The following is a 21,284-nucleotide window of genomic DNA, read 5'->3' on the forward strand; positions in this document are numbered from 1 at the left end:
TCGCAAAGAAGCGGCCGGGGGAGTACTGGGAGATTTTTGGACGGCAGACGGGCTCTCCGAGCCTGTCGTCCGCAATCCGGAAATCCGTGTCGGATTCCTTTCCGACCGAGCCCATTGGAATGGCTCGGTCGGAATGGAATCCGGCCGACATGATCCGAATCGGTCGGAAGGGCTCCGAATGACGGTCGGAGCCCTTCAGACCGGAATCGGAATCGACCCCTCTGTGTAAGATTTTGGGTGCACGGATTTCTGAACATCCCCGTGTTGTGGCCTTGTTCCAGAGGAGGCTACATGCTTGCAACAAATGCCTCTGATCTTTGATACAAATTTTCTGCCATTTGTTCTGCAGGGAGGACTGAAGACTCGTGCTTTATGTGCAATGGTAGGATTCCCTTTATTTGTGTGCGCTTAATGTTAATGGAAGGCATGGATGGATCATTAAAATTAGCATGGGTTACTTCCTCATGTGTTCTTAAATTATGCTAATGCAGTAATTTACTGCACTTGAGTTCCGTAACTAGCTTAAAATGTGACTGTCGTAATGTCTGGGATTCACTGAAAAATAAACTTCTGATGGTTTCCTTAGATTTGTATTTCATGCTCTGAGTAAAATTCACCAGTTTGCGGTCAGGTGATTTATCAAAATGTTAAATTAACAGTGGAATTTTTCTCTCCCTCATTGAAAAAATATTTCCCATAACATGTTTTCCCTTCCTCAAATCTCCCACTCCCCCTCCCCCGTGCAAACTAGGGTCACTGGTGCTTCTTCCCACTCTGTAGTGTAATTATGAATGGACTCTTCAGATGTAACACAGGTAGACAAATAATTGTGGAGGATGCACTTAAAAATATTGAAAAGTACCCAGAAAGTTTCAAATGAGCGGGTGTGCATCTTGGATTTCCATTACCAATCCCTTAACATGCCCCATAGCGCATGCCTAAATTACGTATTCCTCTTTCAGTGGCTTACACAAGTTTTTCATTTCGGGCAAATGTGGTGTAACTGTTCTGTGTAAATGCCACCAAATTTTACAATGCCCTCTACAGATTTGTGCACTCACTCAGACAACAAGTGCTATTCTTATTTTGTGTGCCATTTTTTCAGTACCATTTCTCAATTCTACTGGATCCAGGAAATATCATTTATTTTTACAAGATACCTTTCCCAAAGGTTCCTCCTAAAATCCTAAAGATTATATTACCTTCACTCTTCTTGACATATGGGATGTTCCTTATTTGAATACGTCTGTACAACCCGTGTTTACAGGGAAACACCCTTAAAAAACAAGTTCTCTTGCAATGATTTATGTAGCGTAACAGTATAAATTATTGGGATCATGATAACATTTTCCAAGTTTCCGGGGTCGATTTATTTCCTTTTATTTTTACAGTTGCCAATTTCTGGATCATATGCTTCCTCCTTCTTGATTTGATTTGTGTAGATCTCGGACTTTCATGGGATTTACAAAACATCCCAGCAGTGAGAGAGGAAATCTAATCAAGTAATATATTTCAGTTCCTGCTCCTCTTCTTTCCTACTTTTTATGGTTATCCACATGGTTGGCGGCTCGCAGTAGAATGTGTATTGGATAAGTGCATAAGCACATATAACATTATATACTTTTTTCTACTTTGAAAAGTTTTCTGATTGGTAAAATCTTTCTACTACACCGTCATGAAACTTTGGAGTATTGTCTAAAATGTTCCCAGCCCAGAAACATGTATATTCTTACCTTTTGTAGGGGCCTATTTTTATAGGCGTTTAGAGGAGGGCAGCCATGTGAATTGTTTTTGAATGCCAACAAATCTCTGACTTTGTGACAAGTAATTTTCCTTGCCACTGCTCCCCCATTGCCTGCTCTGTGGACATAAATTGTGTACTCCTAATCCTACACATTCTGCTGCAGAAAATCTACTATATTTGCCAATTTGTTCCAACAGCAAGTGGGATTTATGGGCAGATAACTATGCAAATCATTTTGTGTACATCAGGCTTTGTATATCCCACTTTGATTCAACGTTTAACATAGTTGAGTTGAAGTTCATTCTGCAGAAAGTGTAGTATTTTAGGACATCAGTGTTCTTTTTGTAGCTTTACCCTCAATATTGAAACTATGTATTTATGGACAATCAGGGTCCTCTTTTCTAATCCCACGGTTCCTCTTTTTTAAACTAGAGCATATAATGAAAATTATTGACTGTGGGAAAAAATTATTAATTGAGGGTGGATTAATTGAAACTTGAATGACACAATAACATCGATACTGGCACATGCATCAAGGAAGGCTTTAGCGATTCTTTGATTGCGATTATTAAGGAATCGCAATTAAGGAATCAAAAAAGCCTATGCATGTAGGAATCGCAAAAAAATAGTGATTCCTAAACATTCCTATGCGAGTCGCAAATTGCGAGTCGCAAATAAGGAATGCCTTCCCATTCATTCCTATGGGCCTACAGGCCCATAGGAATGAATGGGAATTGCATGCGCAATTTGCGAGTACCAAATAGGTACTCGCAATTTGCGCATGCAATTTCAACGGTGCCAAAAGGACACCCTGTTGCACCCCTGAAAGTGTAATGTGCACCCATGTTGCGCACACACATGCCCCAAGGGCATGTGTGTGTGTAACATGTAATTTTGAAAAATGCACAGTTTAGCAAATTACAGACCAGTTTTATTTTTCGGTAATTTGCGACCCCTAATAGCGAAATCGCTATTTTAAAATGCTTCTAGCATTGCATTTAAGGAATTGCAATTTGCGTTTCCTTAAATGCAATCGCAATTTGGGAGTTTTTCATTTGGGAGGATGCATCCCAAATTTTAAAATACCAGTTGCAAAGGGGCAGATTCTGAGAATCTGCTCGTTTGCGACCGGTTTTCAGTTTGATGCATGTGGCCCTAAATCTCGGTTTAAAAAGGCGACATGGTGGTGAATATTTTATATATGTGAAAACCATCACTGCAGATGCATCAAACAGAAATAATGCACTTATTTTAGAATGAAAAGTTCCTTTCCCTCCACTGGTACTTTGGAGTCCTTTACACAGCCTGACAAACATTAAAATGTGTAAATTCCAATTCTCTTTGTGAATAAAGGATTGAAATTTCCGGGCTTGTTATTCAGAAGAATTTACACGCAGCTGCTGAATTCATGAGGCCCAGACTACGACTGGAACTTGCACAGGAATTCCGAGTTCCTCGCGCCTTTCTCTTGCTGTGTTAGCAACGGTGCCCTTCGACCTTTGTCCCAAAAGTTGAAGAGGGGTCATTTGTGTTTCCCAGTCCTGGCTCTTCCCATTGTGCTGCTTGATAAAGCTGTCATGTGCTTGGCAGCAAGGGCGGTAGGTAAGAAAAGCAAACTGAAAAGAAAGAGCTCGCGGAAATAAGCAAACCCCTTCCAGAATGAAATAGCAACAACCTCCAGCAACCCAATACTACCTTCAGTAAAATACGTTTTTACAAATTGCAAAGTGTGCAATTGTACTTCAGTATTGCACATCTTCCACAATCTCAATGCACGTGTATTTTTTTGTAGTCTGTTAGGGCACCGCTAGTGCAGCCTACAGATGGCCATTTGCATGCAAGTTTATCACGTCACCAGATTTTCGGAAATATTAGTAGAGAATTTAACAATGTTCTTTAAAATGCTGAAAAATACAACTCTTTTGATCGAAAATATGCTTACCAGAGCAAAGGCGTGGCATTGATGATAGTCCCACCTGAGTGTATAATAAATTTATTGTGAAAATTAAGATTGCATCTACTTCAAATAATACATGTAATCACTTTAACAGAATGCTTATTTTGGCAGTGGTTCATACTTCTGTATCTGATGTAGATGAGTTCTCTGTTGCAAGAAAGTGCAGGTCCCTAAAACACTGGTTTCATCTTCTCGTAACACTCCTTTGGCCTTTCTGTTCAGAAGACGGTTTTCTCCAAGGTCTGGCTACGCTTTTGGGACCGCAAGCACCTCTGTTTATATGCAGACTAGTGGAGCTGCATTTTTCTGATGCATGATACAGCTGGGCCGCCCTTATTGCTTGCATCTTTTTTTAGGTCGAAGCGCTGCTTGCAAGGACATCTTGTGGGCGTTCTGAAAGCTTCCCAGTGAATGCATTCAGCAAATTGCTTACCATTGGCAATGCGGTTTATAACTCACATTTTCTGGCTTTATATTTGCTGGCTTTATTTGTTTTAGGCTGTCCGTCTTGTCGTCTTTGTTCTCGTGGAGCAAACTTAGTTCATCATTGCTCCTTGTATTCTTACACAAGTCCTTTCTGTAAATAAGCCTTTAAATTTTATTCTTATCTTGTTACATTAGCTGTGCATTTAAGGACCAAGGTTATATGTTATGCTCTGTCTTCCGAGATAGCTTAGTGTTTACTTTTCTTTCTCTGACTTCAAAGTGAGAGGATTTATGTGACAAAATTGTGGTATACTTGGAAAGAAAAGGTTTTTTTGTAGCACACAACAAAATTTAAATGTCTATGAATGAACTGAGCAAATATTTCAGAATATATTTGAATTACGAAAGCATAAATGAAGCACATTCTTTTGTAATGTGAAAGTGTTTGGAAACAAATATATGAATATGATCATAACAAATCAGTACACTAGGTGATGCTATTTCCTCATATTATCAATTGTGTGCTGTATAGTTTTATCAGTAAAACTGTATGTGCAAATGTATTTGTCATTTCAAATCAAATGTGTTGTCTGTAATGTCATTGCGCTACCACACCATGCATATTCCATGCTATACCACTCCACTCTACACCCCTCCCCTCTACAACACTCTACTCCACTCTATGCCTCTCCACTCTAAGCCACTCTACAGTACTCTACTTCATGACACAACACAACTTTCCACTCCAACACACACCACTCCACACAAGGCCATTCTACTCCACTCTACGATACTCCCGCTATGTCATGACACTCCACTCTATGACACTCCTCTCTACGACACCCCACTCTACAACACTTTATGCTACTTTCCTCCACTCTACTCTACGCTACACTACACTACACCACTCCACTCCACTCTATGTCACTCCACTCTATGACACTCCACGGCACTTTACTCCACTGTACACCCCTCAATTCTAAGCCCCTCCACAATACACCCCTCCACTTCATGACACTCTACTTTACTCCTCTCTACTCCACCCAACACCACTCTATGTCGCTCCAGTCTGTGAAACACTATACTCCACTCTACCGACTCCACTCTACTACACTCCACTGTGTGGCACACTATTCCACTCTATGCCACTATATGCCACTCCACTCTACGCCACTTGACTCTACCCCATACTACTCCACTCCACTCTATGCCACATGACTGTAGGCCACGCTACTCCACTCCACGCCACTCCACTATACACCACTCCACCTCACAACTCGACTCCACTCTATACCACTCCAGTCTACAACCCTACTCTTATCTATGCCACTCCATGCACTCTACTCTATGCCACTCAGCACCTCTGCACTCACGACACTCTACTTTATGACACTTTATTTAACTTTACACCACTCTCCATAACACTCTACTCCATGAAACGCAACTCTACAACATTCCACTCCATTCCACTCTCCAACACTCTGCTCCACTCTTTGCCACTCCACTCTCCACTTCTCCACTCCAATCTCCACTATGTCACTAACTTTTAGCCATGTTGAACAGCAGCCAGGCTGCTGTACAGCATGGCTAAAACACATTGGCAAAGACATTAGCTCTTGCATAGGCAAGACCTATTGACTTTGCCAATACTTGTTTCTCGTGGAGAGTATCGGATGTTTCTAATCGGAATATGTGCAAAGAGTTTGATGGCCCAGTGTCTTTTTGAGAGACAATCAACATTTAAATCAGAGAGGAAAGTATAACTGGGATATTACCTCTCATCTGTCTTTGGTAGAATGTACATTCCACGGTAATGCCACCTGAATCACAGAAGCCCATCAGTTTCTTGCAAGAACCTTTCAGTCAAGAAACTAACAACAGTTGTTTGATGGACTGGCCATGCATGGTTGTCAAATATCAATCACAAAAATATTATGTGACATAAATATTGTTGCTTAAATATTGTTTACAAAAATATTGCTCCATTGGGTGTACATTTTCAATTATTAACTCTAATGTAAAGTGGGGTATTTTTGTCAATGGTGTTGGGGACACAGTATATTTGGTAGTCTATATATGAGCCATGATATTCTGGAACAGTAACTCATTCAACATTCCTGCCCTAGTCACATAGGCCTGCCAGTTCTCCCTTTAGAGGAACAGACCATTCAGCAGCTAGAACGTATTCCCTACCCCATAACTATGCCAATGGACTCTCTGGGGTTGTCACAAGCAGTATTTGCTAATTAAAAATGTAATGTTCTTACCGACTGTCATGGGGAAACAATCTTAATATGAACATGTTTGGGGGGGAGTTTTAGACCTGAAGATATCAGAGAGCTTTACACGAGCACCAGTTGCGTTACGGATGAAGATACTCCTTTTTATTAGGCACAAGGAGATTAAGTGATTTGCCCAGAATCACAGAATGTTGAGCATCTTGCTGAGACGCAAACCCAGTATCCCAGCTTCAAAGTTGACCGCTCTAGCCAGTAGGCACCATCTCATTGCCAAAACTCACACTTTTTGCTGTTCCTTTTTGTTGAGGTTTCCAATTGCCGCTCAAACAAGATCGCAGGCTTCTCCTTGAAGCAGCGTGACACATATTGTTTTAGTCAGTGTCCATAATGTGGATTATGAGAATGTTTAGAGCTGTCCTAAGAGCTTCAACAAATACCATGAGAGCAGATTAGGTGCCTCTGAGAAACGTCATAATCCATGTCCATGAGTTCCCTGAAGGTCGTTCCTCCCTCTGAAGTGAGCTTAGTGTCCAAGGACAAAGATGATAAGATTTGTTCATAGGTGCAGAATTTTGTTGATTACAGATTCACCGGGTCTTCATCTACCTTCTTTTATTTCTACAAAACACGTATTTGCAGGCATACGTCCCCCTGAGAGTTCTTGAAACAGTTTCACTTTCTTGAAACAAGACGATGTCCTAGAGCAGTTCTCGCCAGTGTGGTGGCCTCCAGTTTGTCCACGCACGCATACACCCTTCAGTATGGATAAAGATAGAAAGCTATATTGTTCTCCTCACTCACTGCAAGCTGTTTATTTGAATTATATGCCTTTCACTTGATTTAGGCAAAGATAAGTGTGTTCCTCTCTTTTGTCTTCAAAAATGATGTTTTGCCAGTGTTCTTGCTATATTGTAACGCAGGCAGGAAATTATGCATTTGGCCATAGAAAGCAGGCATTAATGAAAGTATTTGTGTTTGCAACTTTGATCCAATTAAAAAAAGCTACACATTGATTGTTCCTGGTTTTTCAACAAACAAGAAAGTGAGCTAACGTAACTAATGTTCTATTCCGTTAATTAGTTGTTTTTTCTCCTTTTTTCAATTATTCAGTTTGCGTATACATGCATATAATCCAAAAGAATATATAGCCCATTTTAAATGTCCTTTGATTATTTTCGTGGCTTTGATCTTTATTTCAAATAGTTTATCAAAGTGAGTTGATGTTCTATCACAATACCTACGTCAGGAGTAGAATTACATGTTCATTAACATTTGTTTTACTGGCTCCTCATGAGTAATTCAGTTAAGTCTAAGTCAGTGAGGGAAGGTATTTTTAGCTACTTTAAATTAATAAGACACTTGTTTTGTGTGTGCATTTGTGGTACTACTTAGATGGTATAGTATTCTTCAGATGGTGTCTGATCAGCTCAAAAGGGCGTAGGGTTTTCGTGGTAAGCTCCAACTCTTAATTTAGTGTATACATAGTGAATTGATTTAGTCACAGGTTTATTTGAAATATGCATTGCCGAAAGCAGGGACATATTCAATAGTAATTTAGCTAGAAGGAGTACAGTGATAATAGTGCCGAGAGAGAAATGCAAAAATGACATAGTCAAAGAGCTCTAGGCATTTTGCTCTAGTATTTTGGTTTTAGAATTTAATGAACTACCATTTCTAGAGGTTTGCAAGCTCACCCTGATGCTACTATGGTACTTATTCTTAAATAAATTAGTAGATCTACACCCGGATACTTGCACAATCTCATTACTGTAGAGCTACCCATTTCAAGAAATCGCAATACTTTTCTAGTTACACCTGGAAACCTGCAGCAGTCTTATAATCCAGCACATAAAAGAAAGAAATAGTCAAATGTATTTGAACTTATGTCTCCACAGGGAGACTTTTCCCATGGGTTATCTCTCCTCAGTTTGGATTGTGTTTTCTTCCCAACTTGGACCAGGATACATTCAAGGACAGAAGCTAATTTGCAACTTTTCCAATCATTCGATGCAGACGGATATTGATAGTGAATACTCACAAATTAGTACGTTTGTGAGTGTGCACAGACTTCCACTTCTCACCTATGATTGCTTACTACCCCCACCCTCACACGAGTACATTTACTCACACTGATCCCGCTCTGTGAATAAATCCATTTAACATCATGGAACCAACTTTCCAGAATTAAAAAGTAGGTTTGCCTCCTCATGTAAGCCTTAGTTTTATGAATGAGGTCCTTGTGTTTTTTTACATAAATGCACATAATTCGATGTTTGTGATTATTTTTACTTTAGGGGATATTATTTCACAGTAGAATCCTTTTTTCATACATTCCACACAAGCAATTTTCTCTCAAACTAGTTGAATGTTCAACTTAGTGCCCTGCTTGTGGACCGCTAGCTTCTCTCTAGAGTCAGGGCCGGACTGGCCGGACCGTGCATCGGGCGTTTCCCGCGTAGGGTGGAAGCGTGGGGGTCGGATTTGCAGCATTGGGCGGCGTTTTTTTTTTACTGGGGGCCGGTTTTGCAGCGGTGTAAAATGTGAAATGGCTCCACCCCTCTGGCATATGTTGGGCACCTGTACATTTGAGAAAGCAGAATTCAATGTAATAAACCACCCTCTGTTTATCTTGACACATTTGATATAATGTGTTTATTTCCCTCCACAGCTTGTGGACGTGGCTTTTACAAATCATCGTCTCAGGATTTGCAGTGCTCTCGTTGCCCATCTCACAGCTTCTCTGACAAGGAAGGCTCATCCAGATGTGATTGTGAGGATGGTTACCACCGGGCGCTCACAGATGCTCCTTATGTAGCATGCACAAGTAAGTCAGTCATTAGAGTTCTAACTCACAGTCACAACCATTTGCATTTTATTGGTTTTCATTTGTAGTTAGTTCAGCATTACCTCTGTTTATGGAATAAGCCAAAACAAAAAGAGCTTTCATTGGTGTTTAGATTCAAAGTGGTACTTTCATTTTAGGTCAGGTAATAATGTAATCATTATGTTCTCACATATTAAATTGTGTTGTTGCTTACGTCATTCATGTTCTTCCAGCCAAACTCTAACACTCCCGCCAGCACCTTGCTCAATAATACGGCAAAATAATGACTTTTGTTTTTTTATGAAGCCGTCCTAGTCTCAGAACAAAGGCAGATGTTTGATTTCAACAGAGACAGGAGTGATTCCCAACGTAGTACCATAAGGAGCGAAAAACGAATGTGACAACAGTGACCAGCTGCCCAGCAGCACATAACTATATGCCTCTAAGCGTAAATATCTGTTTTGCAATGCTGCTCCTCTCAATCCCCTAAACCCAATGCTTATGGGTGCCTTACACCTTGGTGTGGTGTGCAGGGGCTTTGCAAGTTATTTTCTTGCTGTATTTTGCATATAGTAAATATAATTGGGCAACCCAATAATCCCCTAGGAGATTGAGTACATACTAGAGACACAATTGAAAAGGGGCTCCTGAAGGAGTAACCCGTACACAATTTAAACTTAGTAGGGGTCGTTGGTATTAAAGAAATCCAGTCACTTAAGACAATGAAGAAGATTGGTTCTGAAAACATTCATATGTATTTAAAAGTGATGTAAGGAAGCTTGCTGTGATGAAATTGTGCAAAATATAGGTTGCATTTACAACAGCAATATCAGTCAATTGCAAAATATAATACATTTACAAATAATAATCTCAATCAATCGATTTACTTTAGGGTCACCCAAAAGCACACCCATTACCCAATATTCACAGAGTTTAAACACAGTTCAGTGAGTATTGACTAACGGCAGCTCGGAGATCCTTTCAACCGTATGTAGATAACGTTTTACATGAGAGAGTCATGACACTAACAAGTATGAAGACCTTAGATGGAGAATAAAAGACACTGTTCTTTCAAGTTCTAGCACTAACCTATAAACTCGTGCCTCCAGTCCAAACTAAGACATAGTGAATGTAGAAGAATGGTAGTTAGTGGGCTACATTAGTCTTAATGAGAACAACTATTTAGACAAAGCACAAATCCTGTTCCTTTGAAGAATATTATGTGAGGGATACTTGGGTAGTTTCAAGGTATTTTTCACCCAAGACCCCTGTAGACAGTTATCTAACAAAGTGCTGTCCGGAATACAGTTGAGCCCCTCCTGGTTTTTAGGGACAAGCACCCGGTGATGAAGCATGCCACTGCTAGAGTGTGTGAGTGTCACTAAACTAAACAACTAAGGGTTGTTATTACTTTTTGTCACTGTGGGACTGTGCTTTTACAAAAAAGTGATCCTCTAGGATGGTAGTAGGATACGTATTGTGTGATTCTAATATCATCAAAGCCAAGCATTCATTGTGTCTATAACTTTGTCGGTCACCATTGTAAAGAAGATGAATTAGGTTGCTGTCATTTGTGCTTTGCTTTTTTATTGCTGCTTTAGTAGTGCACTCCTATTTCCAAATGCATAGCCTCTATTGTCAGCAGGTGCCATCTTTGCCTCGCACAGAAATCCTAACGTCATTTCCTGACATTTCACATATTTATGAAAACGTGTGCAATTATGTTGCCTTTGTGGGTGGCAGGTGATGCAACTCCTACTTTACAACAACATTGTCCCCATGCTAGGCTCCTTCTTCAGATGCACTTGCAGAATTCGCATAATCATATGTCACGAACGTGCTTGCTTTGGAATTTACAGGAATGTCAATTAAAACTTTACTTCTTGCTTTTTCTTGTCAAGGACCTCCATCTGCACCCCAAAACCTCATTTATAATATTAACCAGACTATGGTGAGCTTGGAGTGGAGCCCCCCGGCGGACAACGGTGGAAGGAACGACTTGACCTACCGTGTTTTGTGCAAGAGATGTAGCTGGGAGCAGGGGGAGTGCATACCCTGTGGGAGCAGCATTGGATATGTTCCCCAGCAGAGCGGCTTAGTCGATACCTACGTCACTATCTTAGATCTTCTGGCTCATGCCAACTACACCTTTGAGGTGGAGGCAGTCAACGGGGTCTCTGATTTAAGCCCCTCACAAAGACTATTTGCAGCAGTTGGTATCACCACGGGCCAAGCAGGTACGTGGACAACAATAACTTATTAACTAAAAATCAAAACACAAGGAAAATGTTAATAATCTTTTTTGCTGGGAAGTAACTTTTTTTTTTTAATGTTCTCGGTTTATGTCCGCTTTGTAATATATAGTTTATTCTCCTGAATAATTTTTCTTGCTATCCCAGGTTTTCGTTTGGTTTTATGAATTTAAGTTGTGTTCACTTATCTCTGAACTACAGAGAATATTTTATAGTTGTATAAAGAAACAATTTATGCTTTAGCAGGAAATACGCCAGATACATTCTGGGTCATTTGAGGAGGCTGCAGGGAACCGTGCTGCACTTTATGCATTCTGATTATCTCCCGGGATTAAACTTTCGTTTATTTAACATTTCTAGAGATTTAATGGTGAGATTCAACTGAGAATGTGCCGATTGCTTATGTCTTTAGTCCATAGATTTATCATAACACGACAGGTAGAATGAAATAAATGTAGCATATTGCCCTGAGGGACAAAATTATTTCAGTTTTCCTGTGTGCTGGTAAAAATGTAAATCGTATACTGTTAGTGCAAAGATGATGAATTGTTTGTTGATAAAATGAGGATTCTGATAGTCTTCTTTGAGGTTCCTTTGACTGTGTGGCTCAGGATGAACCTCCAAATAGTACACCTGGGATTTGAGAATGAGTTTTAATAAGGATAGGAATCCCTCCAAGGGTTTCTTAACACATGGGGAGTGGATGTAATAGCAAGCGTGGTTCATATCTGGTATGGTTGGGACACGCTAGGCTTCTATCTTTAGGTTTCTATTCTCTTATAAGCAAAGAGACGTAACAATGAACAGTGCACATTTCAATAACCAGCGGGATATAAAACAAGTGGTTCTTTAAGTAACCATCAGTTTTAGAGATATTATTTTTTTTTAAATTAGTAGAACACATTCTCACTAATCTCAATGGGATGCATGTGTTTATTTTTCAACATAAATGAGACATTTTTGAAAAATTTAGGATTGTTGGAAAATGGGGCATAGAAATAAGCTCCAATCCACTTAAATATATGAAAAAGTGGAGAGGTCAATTGGAAGGTGTCCTGAGATTTTAGTCTGATTTTTCCTATTAACTTTGGAGGCTTCTTCTTTCAGAAAGTTATATGTGACTTTCAATTCAGTGGTACTGGTTGGTGTACAAATGATTTTTCAAAGTGACACTCTAGGTAACCTTACATTGGGTAATAGTGATACCTAGAGTGCAAAGAAGCGTTATGTAAAACACATATTTATTTCTAGTATATAGTCCATTTATAATGTATATGCTATAGTGGCAGGAAATAGAAATCATACTGTATTCAACCAACCATGACACAATGTTTTGAAAAATAATTGCATTACATATACACACAGCACATGCGTTATTGGCACTTTTTTTTATTTTGTCTAGTGTTTGTCAGTATCACTGTTAAATCGGATATGCCTTTGTAGAGCCACTTGATATAATCATTTATCCCTACAAAGTGCCAGGGCAGAGTGGGTAGGCTGTATTCCACAAACAGTCTAACTCTACAAGTCCTAGCTGCCCACATGCAACAGATGCTGTTACAGTAGACCTGATGCATGTTAAGAACAAAAACAGTAGACAAGCTCAGGTGATTCTTAGCTTTAATCCTCTTAAAACCCCTGGCATCAGCAGGTACAACTGGCTGTGAACCAGCCATCTTCTGAATACCTCACATAACATTCTACAATGTGCTAACATCATTCTAAACCCCAATACATTCGACGATATATTCTAATGCTTACCCACTGTGTATTGTTTGAAGCGTAATGCAACACAACTATCCCCCGCTATTGATTACCAGTGGATCCCCTCTAGGTGCTGTAACCTTTCAAATGCCCCACCAAATTCACCTCAGTCTCAGTAGTGACTGCAGATCATGTGAAATTCAATTTGTATACTGGACCTTGTTTTTTTTGGAACTCACGGTCTGTTTATAAAAAGAAAGCTCATGATTCAAACATATTTCAGTCTCATCGGTATGGTTATGGCCCGTACAAAGTGGTTTGCTGCTCTTTACTGTGCTGTGAAAGGAGGGATTATTGTAAATTATAAAGTGTTATTTGTTGCTTTTTTGCTCCCGTAATTTATCAGATAAGTTACAATAGCTATAATCTGTTCCCATGCTTTGCTACTACCTCACTAGGATGGTTGCCACATCATGGAACATTGACCACACTCATGTTTGCAATGACCTCTCAGATTTAGATTCCAGGCCTGTGGCGGTGTGTCATGCAGCTCTTGAGACACTGAGGTATCTAATGTGTTCTCTCTGATGATGAACTTGACTATGACCTACACTATTTAAAAACAGTAGTGCACGCTATCAAATTATGTACTGTATTTTGTGTCACAAACAAAAGGAAGCCAACATACCAGAGAAAACTACTAATTGAATAGGTCACTATTCCACCACAGCACAGCCAAGCGGAATTCCAGTCTATTTTCCTTGTCCTTGCTTGATTCTACTCACAATCACAGACTTAAGAAAATATTATTTTTTGTAACATATCTAAGCTCTCTGCCACGGTTTCGGTCACGTACTATTGGCAGATCATTTTGTGTTTTCTTTATTCCTTTTCTGGCCTGCGTTCTAAATGCCATAAGCAGGTTACATAACGACAATCATAACACCCATGTTCTATGAATCCAGTATTTGACCTAAACTCAAGTTAGTTCTCAGTAGATCAATGGAGTGAGGTTGCCAATTGTCAATAGACAATCTTCCAATAGTTCTGGTGTATACTTCACCAATACAAATCTAATTAAATTATTGATGAAAGACTGTGCTTTTTAACATCACCTGCGGGAGAGAATTAAACATTTCTTCTCAGTGAATGCTTTTCAGCAGCTGTCATTGATTGTGGTAGCATTTTAATTTAGGTCCTATTAATAATGTTGTTTAACTCCTCCAGGGATTGCAGAAGCCACAGTGAAGTAACTCATTGCAGTTTCAAAGTTCAAACTGGTGTCCAATGCTCAAATAATGTTCTGCTGAGCAACTTTTAAGGTCTGATTTGTTCTGCTCGGATATTCATCTTGGTTCCAACTCTTCCAGTCGGGGCCCAAAACATCCAGTTTTTGAGGGAAGTGTCCCAATCGGCATATGTCTCCCCCCTCAATATAGCCAAACCGGTATAACATTGAATGAAAAAAGTACATTTTTTCTTGTCTAATTTCTATCAAATGGAAGACACTTCCCTGATGCTTTATAGGTAATACTCCCTTTAAATAGGTAATTATTTTCGAAAGAATAGTGAATAATTGGGAGGAGGTATGTTTTGGAGAGAATTCAATAATAGATCACCCCTGTGTCTCAGAAAATTATAATTTCTTTATGTGCTACCTGTTTTAGTAAATTGTCCAAGGTTTTTTACCTGTTCAGTTTCGTGACAGTTGAGTGCTCTATTTCCCTCCAAGGCGCAGATGGCTGTATCAAGACTTTATTTTTTTGTTTAAATCTGTTTTTATTGTTTGAAAAGAAAACACTCTTTGGCAGCATATATTACATACAGGAATTCGTAAGCATGTGCAGGTTATTGATCCGTACTTGGGCCGATAGCTACTGTAATGTAACATGCATTCAAACTATACATCAACCTGTACTCACTCCAGAGCTAACTGCATTATCTTTAACAGTTCTGGTGCAGTCTCACAAGGAGTGACAGGAGCAACCGTGCGTCAACCATTGATCCGTACATGTAAGCATATGCCGCCCGCTCAGTTCAGGTACTTAAAACAGACGAGTTACATAAAATTCAAAAGAACTAATCATAACAATGCCAGCGTGGACGATTTATACATACTTGGCTCTCCCCCTTCTACCACTATCTCCCCACCCTCTCACCCCCCGGGGTCACTTGTGTGCGCCTCAGCTGTAACTGCCCCTGTGTGATTGCAGACGCCCCAGCGTTGGGCCAGAGGAAGTAGGGTTATACTATCCCGTCAGTGAAGCAGCCCGCGGCGCACCCCCGCTCGCGCAGACACTGCCTACCACCTCCATGTGCCCCGCGCGACCCTCCCCTTCCAGGCGTCGGAGCTTCCCGAGCAACTGCTCCCATCGGGCTGTATCAAGACTTTATAGGAATCATACAGGATAAATCGGTACACAGTATATCCATATTATATTTGGAACAGCCTTAAAGGACACTGCAGTTCTATATTTTATTAACTGACAGACCCTCAGTAGGTTCCGGTCGATTATCTCGAGTTAATGACACAGAACACTCTCTGAGTAGTCATTGTAAATCTTTACCTAGATAGAGTAGAGCAACATATAACTTATTTTTATGTCCCCCAAACAGAGCAGTTTGAAAAATCACAAGATCACTCCTTCTCAGAATTGTTATTCAAAACATATCAGACAAATGTGCCATGTTCCCTTGAGAGTGAGTCCGCAATGAAATATATACTGCCAGGTTGGCTCATTCAGTTAAATAGCCCACACTGACATTTGCTATGATCTCGAGGTCAAGAGTTTGAAATCTGACAAAAGTAACAGCCTTTCATTCTTCCAAGGTCAGTAAATTTGTTATTATTCACTTTGGGCAATACTAACACCTACTATTTATTAAGTTTGTAAATGTAAAACGTGCTACATAAAAAGGATGTATGCAGGGAGATGTTTCCACATACTACAATTTTTCATTCCTACTCATTACGGTGCATCATATGACTGATGAAACGTTTAGCCTAGCGCTAAAGGATGCACATATTTCCATGTATTGTCTATTGTTTCCTAAGTGCATTGCCACATGGCACAGACATATGTACATCAAGTAGGAAATCAATTCTTTTTGACTGTTCTTCAGAAGGTCTTAAAATTATTTTCTGAGCGTCTGCAAAAGGTTTCTTGCTTGGCAATAATTAATAACAAAACATTTCGAAATTGGCCAGAAAGGGTGGTGCAGGGTAAAGAAATAACTTTTCTATCCCCAAGTTATTGCTTCCTTCTGTACGAGAAAGTCATTGGCACACTACTTTTCGAATTGAGTGCCCAGACATCAAATGAGTAAGACATCCATCGTGGTGTGAGGCAGGGGTGTGTGTTGGCTCCACTTTCATTTATTTTATATATTAATTAGCCCCACCCCTTTTTAACTTGATGTTCCAAAAATTAAAGGCATGCTTTTACCAACGCTTTTATATGCGGATGGCGTAGCGCTCATGGCACGTATACCAAGGACCCTGCGTCAACTGGTGCTTGCCTTCATTGGTTTTATGGGCACTTTGGATTTACACACACATTTTACAAAATCACATATCATGGTTTGTGGTCCACAGTCCAAAATACTTTGTACTTTATTGGTTGGCGCTAATTATCTGAGTAGCGCTAGCACTTTTTATAACTTGGGGGTAACTTTTTCCATCTCAGGGTCTTGGACCCCTCACATTGCTCAGCGCAGGAATAAGTTATTAGAGCAACCGGTGCCATATATGCTCTCCCACAACCAGTGGGGGCATGGTGTTTGCCCTTCCCTTATGACAACTATATATAAGTCGCATTGCCTTCATATTGCAACTTACAGGGCTAAGGTGTGGGGTATTTCGCATTGCGAGGCTATTCAGCGCGAAGAGAATCGATTTTGTAGGAAACTCCTTTCAGCCCCTATGTCATCCTCCCATTTGATTTGCAATGAAGAGCTGGGACTCCTCTATTAAGAAGAAATTATCAGAGCTCGGATGGTGTTACTATGGCTGTCAATTTGGAGAAATGAGGAGGCTGCTCTGTCAAGAGACATTATACTGGACTGCCCGTCATGTGATAGAGATCTTCGAATTCCTTGGTTAGCTTATGTTAAATCTGAATATTCTAATATTGGCTTGCAATAAGCCTTTACCAACCAGGAAACATGAAAAAATCTAAGTAAAAGGCATGTTCGACAAGCACTTTATGACTGTTCGCACTCACGGAGAATAGGCACAGAGGCTGAGAAGCCCAGTGTTATGAACTATTTTTACTTGCTGAGACTAAATTGTCCCACTGATTATCCGCGGCCTACCCGGAGATGTTGGGAGCGTTCCCTATTATTCCACTTATAGCCAATAGAGTAAAATATTTGTTGTGCTTTCCGCTGAGTTTTATGAAGAACTTAGATGATAGCCGATGTCCTTGTGATGGCAAGTCTGGACAATCAATGATGCATTTTGCACTTTTAAAAACATTTTATGGAAGGTACACTAGACATTTTTAAATTCCGCTTTACAAAAAGAAATGACACAATATTAAACACTGTAGATTAGCTTTCGATTTTTTATCACAGCTGTCAGATGATGAAGTCATTTTGCATACCGGGTCCTTTCTAAGATTTGCTGTAAGGACCAGCAGTGCTATGCTTTTATAACGTTTTCATGATGTTTCATTTAGGCCTGGGCGGTAAATTCCGTTCCGTTCGCGGAATTTGCGGAATTTGTGTAATTTCGCGTTCCGCGGAGAACGCGAAATTGCCCAAAAATCTGCGTTCCGCGACTTCGCGAAATGTTTTGCTTGTTCGCGTTCTCAATATGCGTGTTCGCGAGATATTTCACCCAGAGCACGCAAACAGCGATCGCGAACAGGAAAAAAGTATCGCGAACAAGCAATTCCGCGTGTTCGCGGAATTTCTGCGTGTTCGCGGAGATTTTTTACCGTTTCGCGGAGATTTGCGTAACGCGATTACGCGGATTCCGCCCACCCCTAGTTTCATTGCCATGATATTGCTGGCAAAATTGCTCTGCACAGCTTTATCATTTGTTTTTATATTGTGTAATTTTAATTGTGAATGTCACTTTTATGGATGCTTATTTCCTCCGAATAAAGTTGTTGAATTGCATTGAACTGAGTAAGCGTTGACAGATATTTTCCTTTCTCTGTGAACAAAGTGTTCTACGCCTTACAAGTGCATATTTTGTTGGTGGCACATTATACTTGAGACAAAAAAAAAAGAAGGATGGTTTCAGATCCTCTACAACTCTTTCTGGTCAATGCGTTATGTTATAAGATGCTGCTGAAGACTGTGGCAGCATTGCTCCCAGTGAAATTCCATTATGTGCCCACAAATATGAAATATATTTAAATTAAGTGTTTGAGTCCTTTGTTTGAGAGCCGTTTAATTAGCCCCTTCTCGGTATTGAGTGTTAAATGTTAGACGTGAGTAATTGCGTTTACGTGTTATACATTTGTGCTGAGTCGTCACAAAAGAGAAGCGCGCGTCCAGGCTGGTGGAACCAGGCGTAGCCGTCTACACAAACAGCTGCATTAATCCAGCATTGCTGTAAATTATAGCCAGCAGCAAAAGACATTGATCCAGATGGATCATTAACAGCTCTAACCAACTCATCCAAGTAATAGAGTAAATGAGAGAACATAATCACGAGCTGACTCCCAGAGCCGCCAATTACAACGGTTAAAAACATTTGTTTCAATTTCAGCCATGTTATGACTAAACTGACTCTCTGCTATTGTGGGCTGCCTGGGACAAACAATTAGGCGTTACAATCCACAGGAAAAAAATTAGCTAGCCACACTGCACTCCATTTACCAAGAGGTCAGACACAAAGGGGGAGATAATTGCCGCGAACCAAGAAAATTAATCAGGGATGATTTAGAGCGGATGATATATACTCTGTGACAAAGTATGTGACAAAGATGTACGCACAAAACTACAGCCACTTCTCTTTAGAACAGGCAAGGACAGGAAAGGAGACCTGTGAAGAACAATTAGCGTTGCTTCAGAGTGAGCAATTCTTAATTGTCCATAACATGTCTACACCAGATAATTAGTGTTCCGCTCTTTCAGTACTTTTGGTCATTAGCTGCATGAGAAGTGTGGTGGGAAGAAGCAAAGTTACTTGTCTTACAAGTGAATTGCATTACTTCTTCACAGTTGTATGTGTAACTTCCATATATCCCCAAGAAATGTAATGGCTGGCGTTAAAATGTTGCTAGCAAATTTTATTTTTAGGCCACGTGAAGCTTGTCCTTGCATATAAGTGTCACCTCCCTCACCTCATTTGTTAAATTAAACATAAATGAATAAACGTAATGGGAGAAGATGCATTTGGTAGATGAGGGCAGTGGAACACAGGAGGCAGCGTTCTAGTGTTGTACTCTCTTGAGGGTAGATTTAGGCACTTATACTCATTGCTTTGAGCTGATGTGTCGCTTAAGTCCTTCTTCGCAATAATCAATCAATCTGGATTTATATAGCGCTGCTAATCATCCAATAGGTTATCCAGGCACTTGCGGGTCCCGGAAGGCACATTCAAACAGCCAGGTCTTGAGGGCCCTTTGGAATTCCGGATCTGAGGTGATGGTCCAGACGTGCTTTGGGAGGCTGGTCCAGGCCGTTGCTGCGATGTAGAAGGAGCGTCCTCCACTTCTGCTTCAGTAGATGCAGGCAGTGTGTGCAAGTAATAGGGAGGGGGCGCATATTCTGCTGATTTTTTGCATGCAGGTTTGAGATGCTTGGGAAAATTTACTTACAAAACCAGTTTGTGTGCTCATGATTGGTATAGATTTCGAATGCTTGAACCCCTCTGCCGCAGCCACTGACAGCATGAGGTTTCTGCAAGCTATGCAAAGTAACACTATGCAATGTATTGTTGAAAGTATGCAATCTTAAAGACCTCCAGGAACTACTCCTGTGAATCCCCATACTATCTATTAAAGCAAGGCCATCTTCCAATACAGAAAAAACTATCTTTCTCTTAATTTGTGTTTATTAAAAGAAAGGCAAATCTGTGTATCAGATCTCTGTTTGGTCTTATGTCCTGCACCCTGCATTGCATGAGGCAGAGATATATCGTCTGTGCCTCCCCAAGAGAGTGAGTGCGGAAGATATATTTTCCAACTCCAGGGTTTATTGCGTTTTTAATTCGGTACAACACATTAGTCATCACTGTACAGGATACCTGAGTGAAAAGGTCAGAAATTGCAGGATGATCTCAAAACTACTGCGTGAAGCAGTTCTCACGTAAGTCTCGCAACAAATAATAATGGAACCAGAAAGAGAACATCGTAAAACTGATCAGAGCAAGAGAACAGCGATTTTTCTTGACCAGAACTTAAGTGTGATGAAGATATGCTGCTCTGTCACCAAAGGCAGGGTCTGCACCTGTCTGACTCACGCTTTCCAGGTGGAAGGCGTGAGCTATGAGCAGATTACTTTTGCAGATTACGTAATTGTTGTATGTTAAGGTCCGTGACATTCTGCTGCATTTTTTATGAAATTGTCTGTATTAGGCAGACCTCTAGATGTCTCTAGATGTCTCATTGGAAGTCAGTCTGCCAATCTTTGAAACCTATTCTGAGCTTGTCTTTAGAAAAAGTCTAAATAATCCTACATCAAGATCGCCCCATTATCGCGCAAATCAAGTAATTCAGTATCAGTGATTATGCGGCACCTCATACAAATAGTTAATGGCACCACAGGATTCCAACACTCTCCCTGATACCAGCTCCCGCATCATTTTGCATTATAGCTCCATGCTTTCCACTCTCATTTTTCTCTGAAACAGAAGGAATTCTGACCTCTCTTTGCTCATTACATTTAACAAATCTGTTCTTGTTATTGTTTGATATCACTATGGAAGTGCTGGTGGCTACCTCATCTCTGGCACGACTCTCACTATTATGTTTTACTGACTTGTATAGATTTGCATTAAATTGCCTACAGTCTTTATAAACAATGGCACTAACCCAGCGATACCACGTGCCTTTCAGTGGGCCAGCATTCGCACTGAATCGCGCTTTCTTCTGAAGCCCCATCAAACATATGCAGCCTGTCTCCTAACAAATTAGCTTCGGCGATGGTGCTGCATGTGTGTAAACAATTCTGCATAATC

The 21,284-nt window shown here is 40.3% G+C and overlaps 1 protein-coding gene across 4 annotated transcripts in view; it reads left to right on the top strand.

The window, feature by feature from the left end:
• EPHA7 (EPH receptor A7) overlaps positions 1-21,284 on the top strand; it is a 213,461-nt gene that overhangs the window by 69,065 nt on the left and 123,112 nt on the right. For all 4 annotated transcript variants that reach the window (XM_085611142.1, XM_085611144.1, XM_085611143.1 and 1 more), the window contains exons 4-5: positions 9,036-9,191; positions 11,093-11,428. In XM_085611142.1, the coding sequence (XP_085467268.1) occupies positions 9,036-9,191; positions 11,093-11,428 (492 nt within the window). The remainder of the gene's footprint in view (positions 1-9,035; positions 9,192-11,092; positions 11,429-21,284) is intronic.

This window comes from Triturus cristatus, chromosome 6 (assembly GCF_964204655.1).
Source record: "Triturus cristatus chromosome 6, aTriCri1.1, whole genome shotgun sequence".
NCBI lineage: Eukaryota > Metazoa > Chordata > Amphibia > Caudata > Salamandridae > Triturus > Triturus cristatus.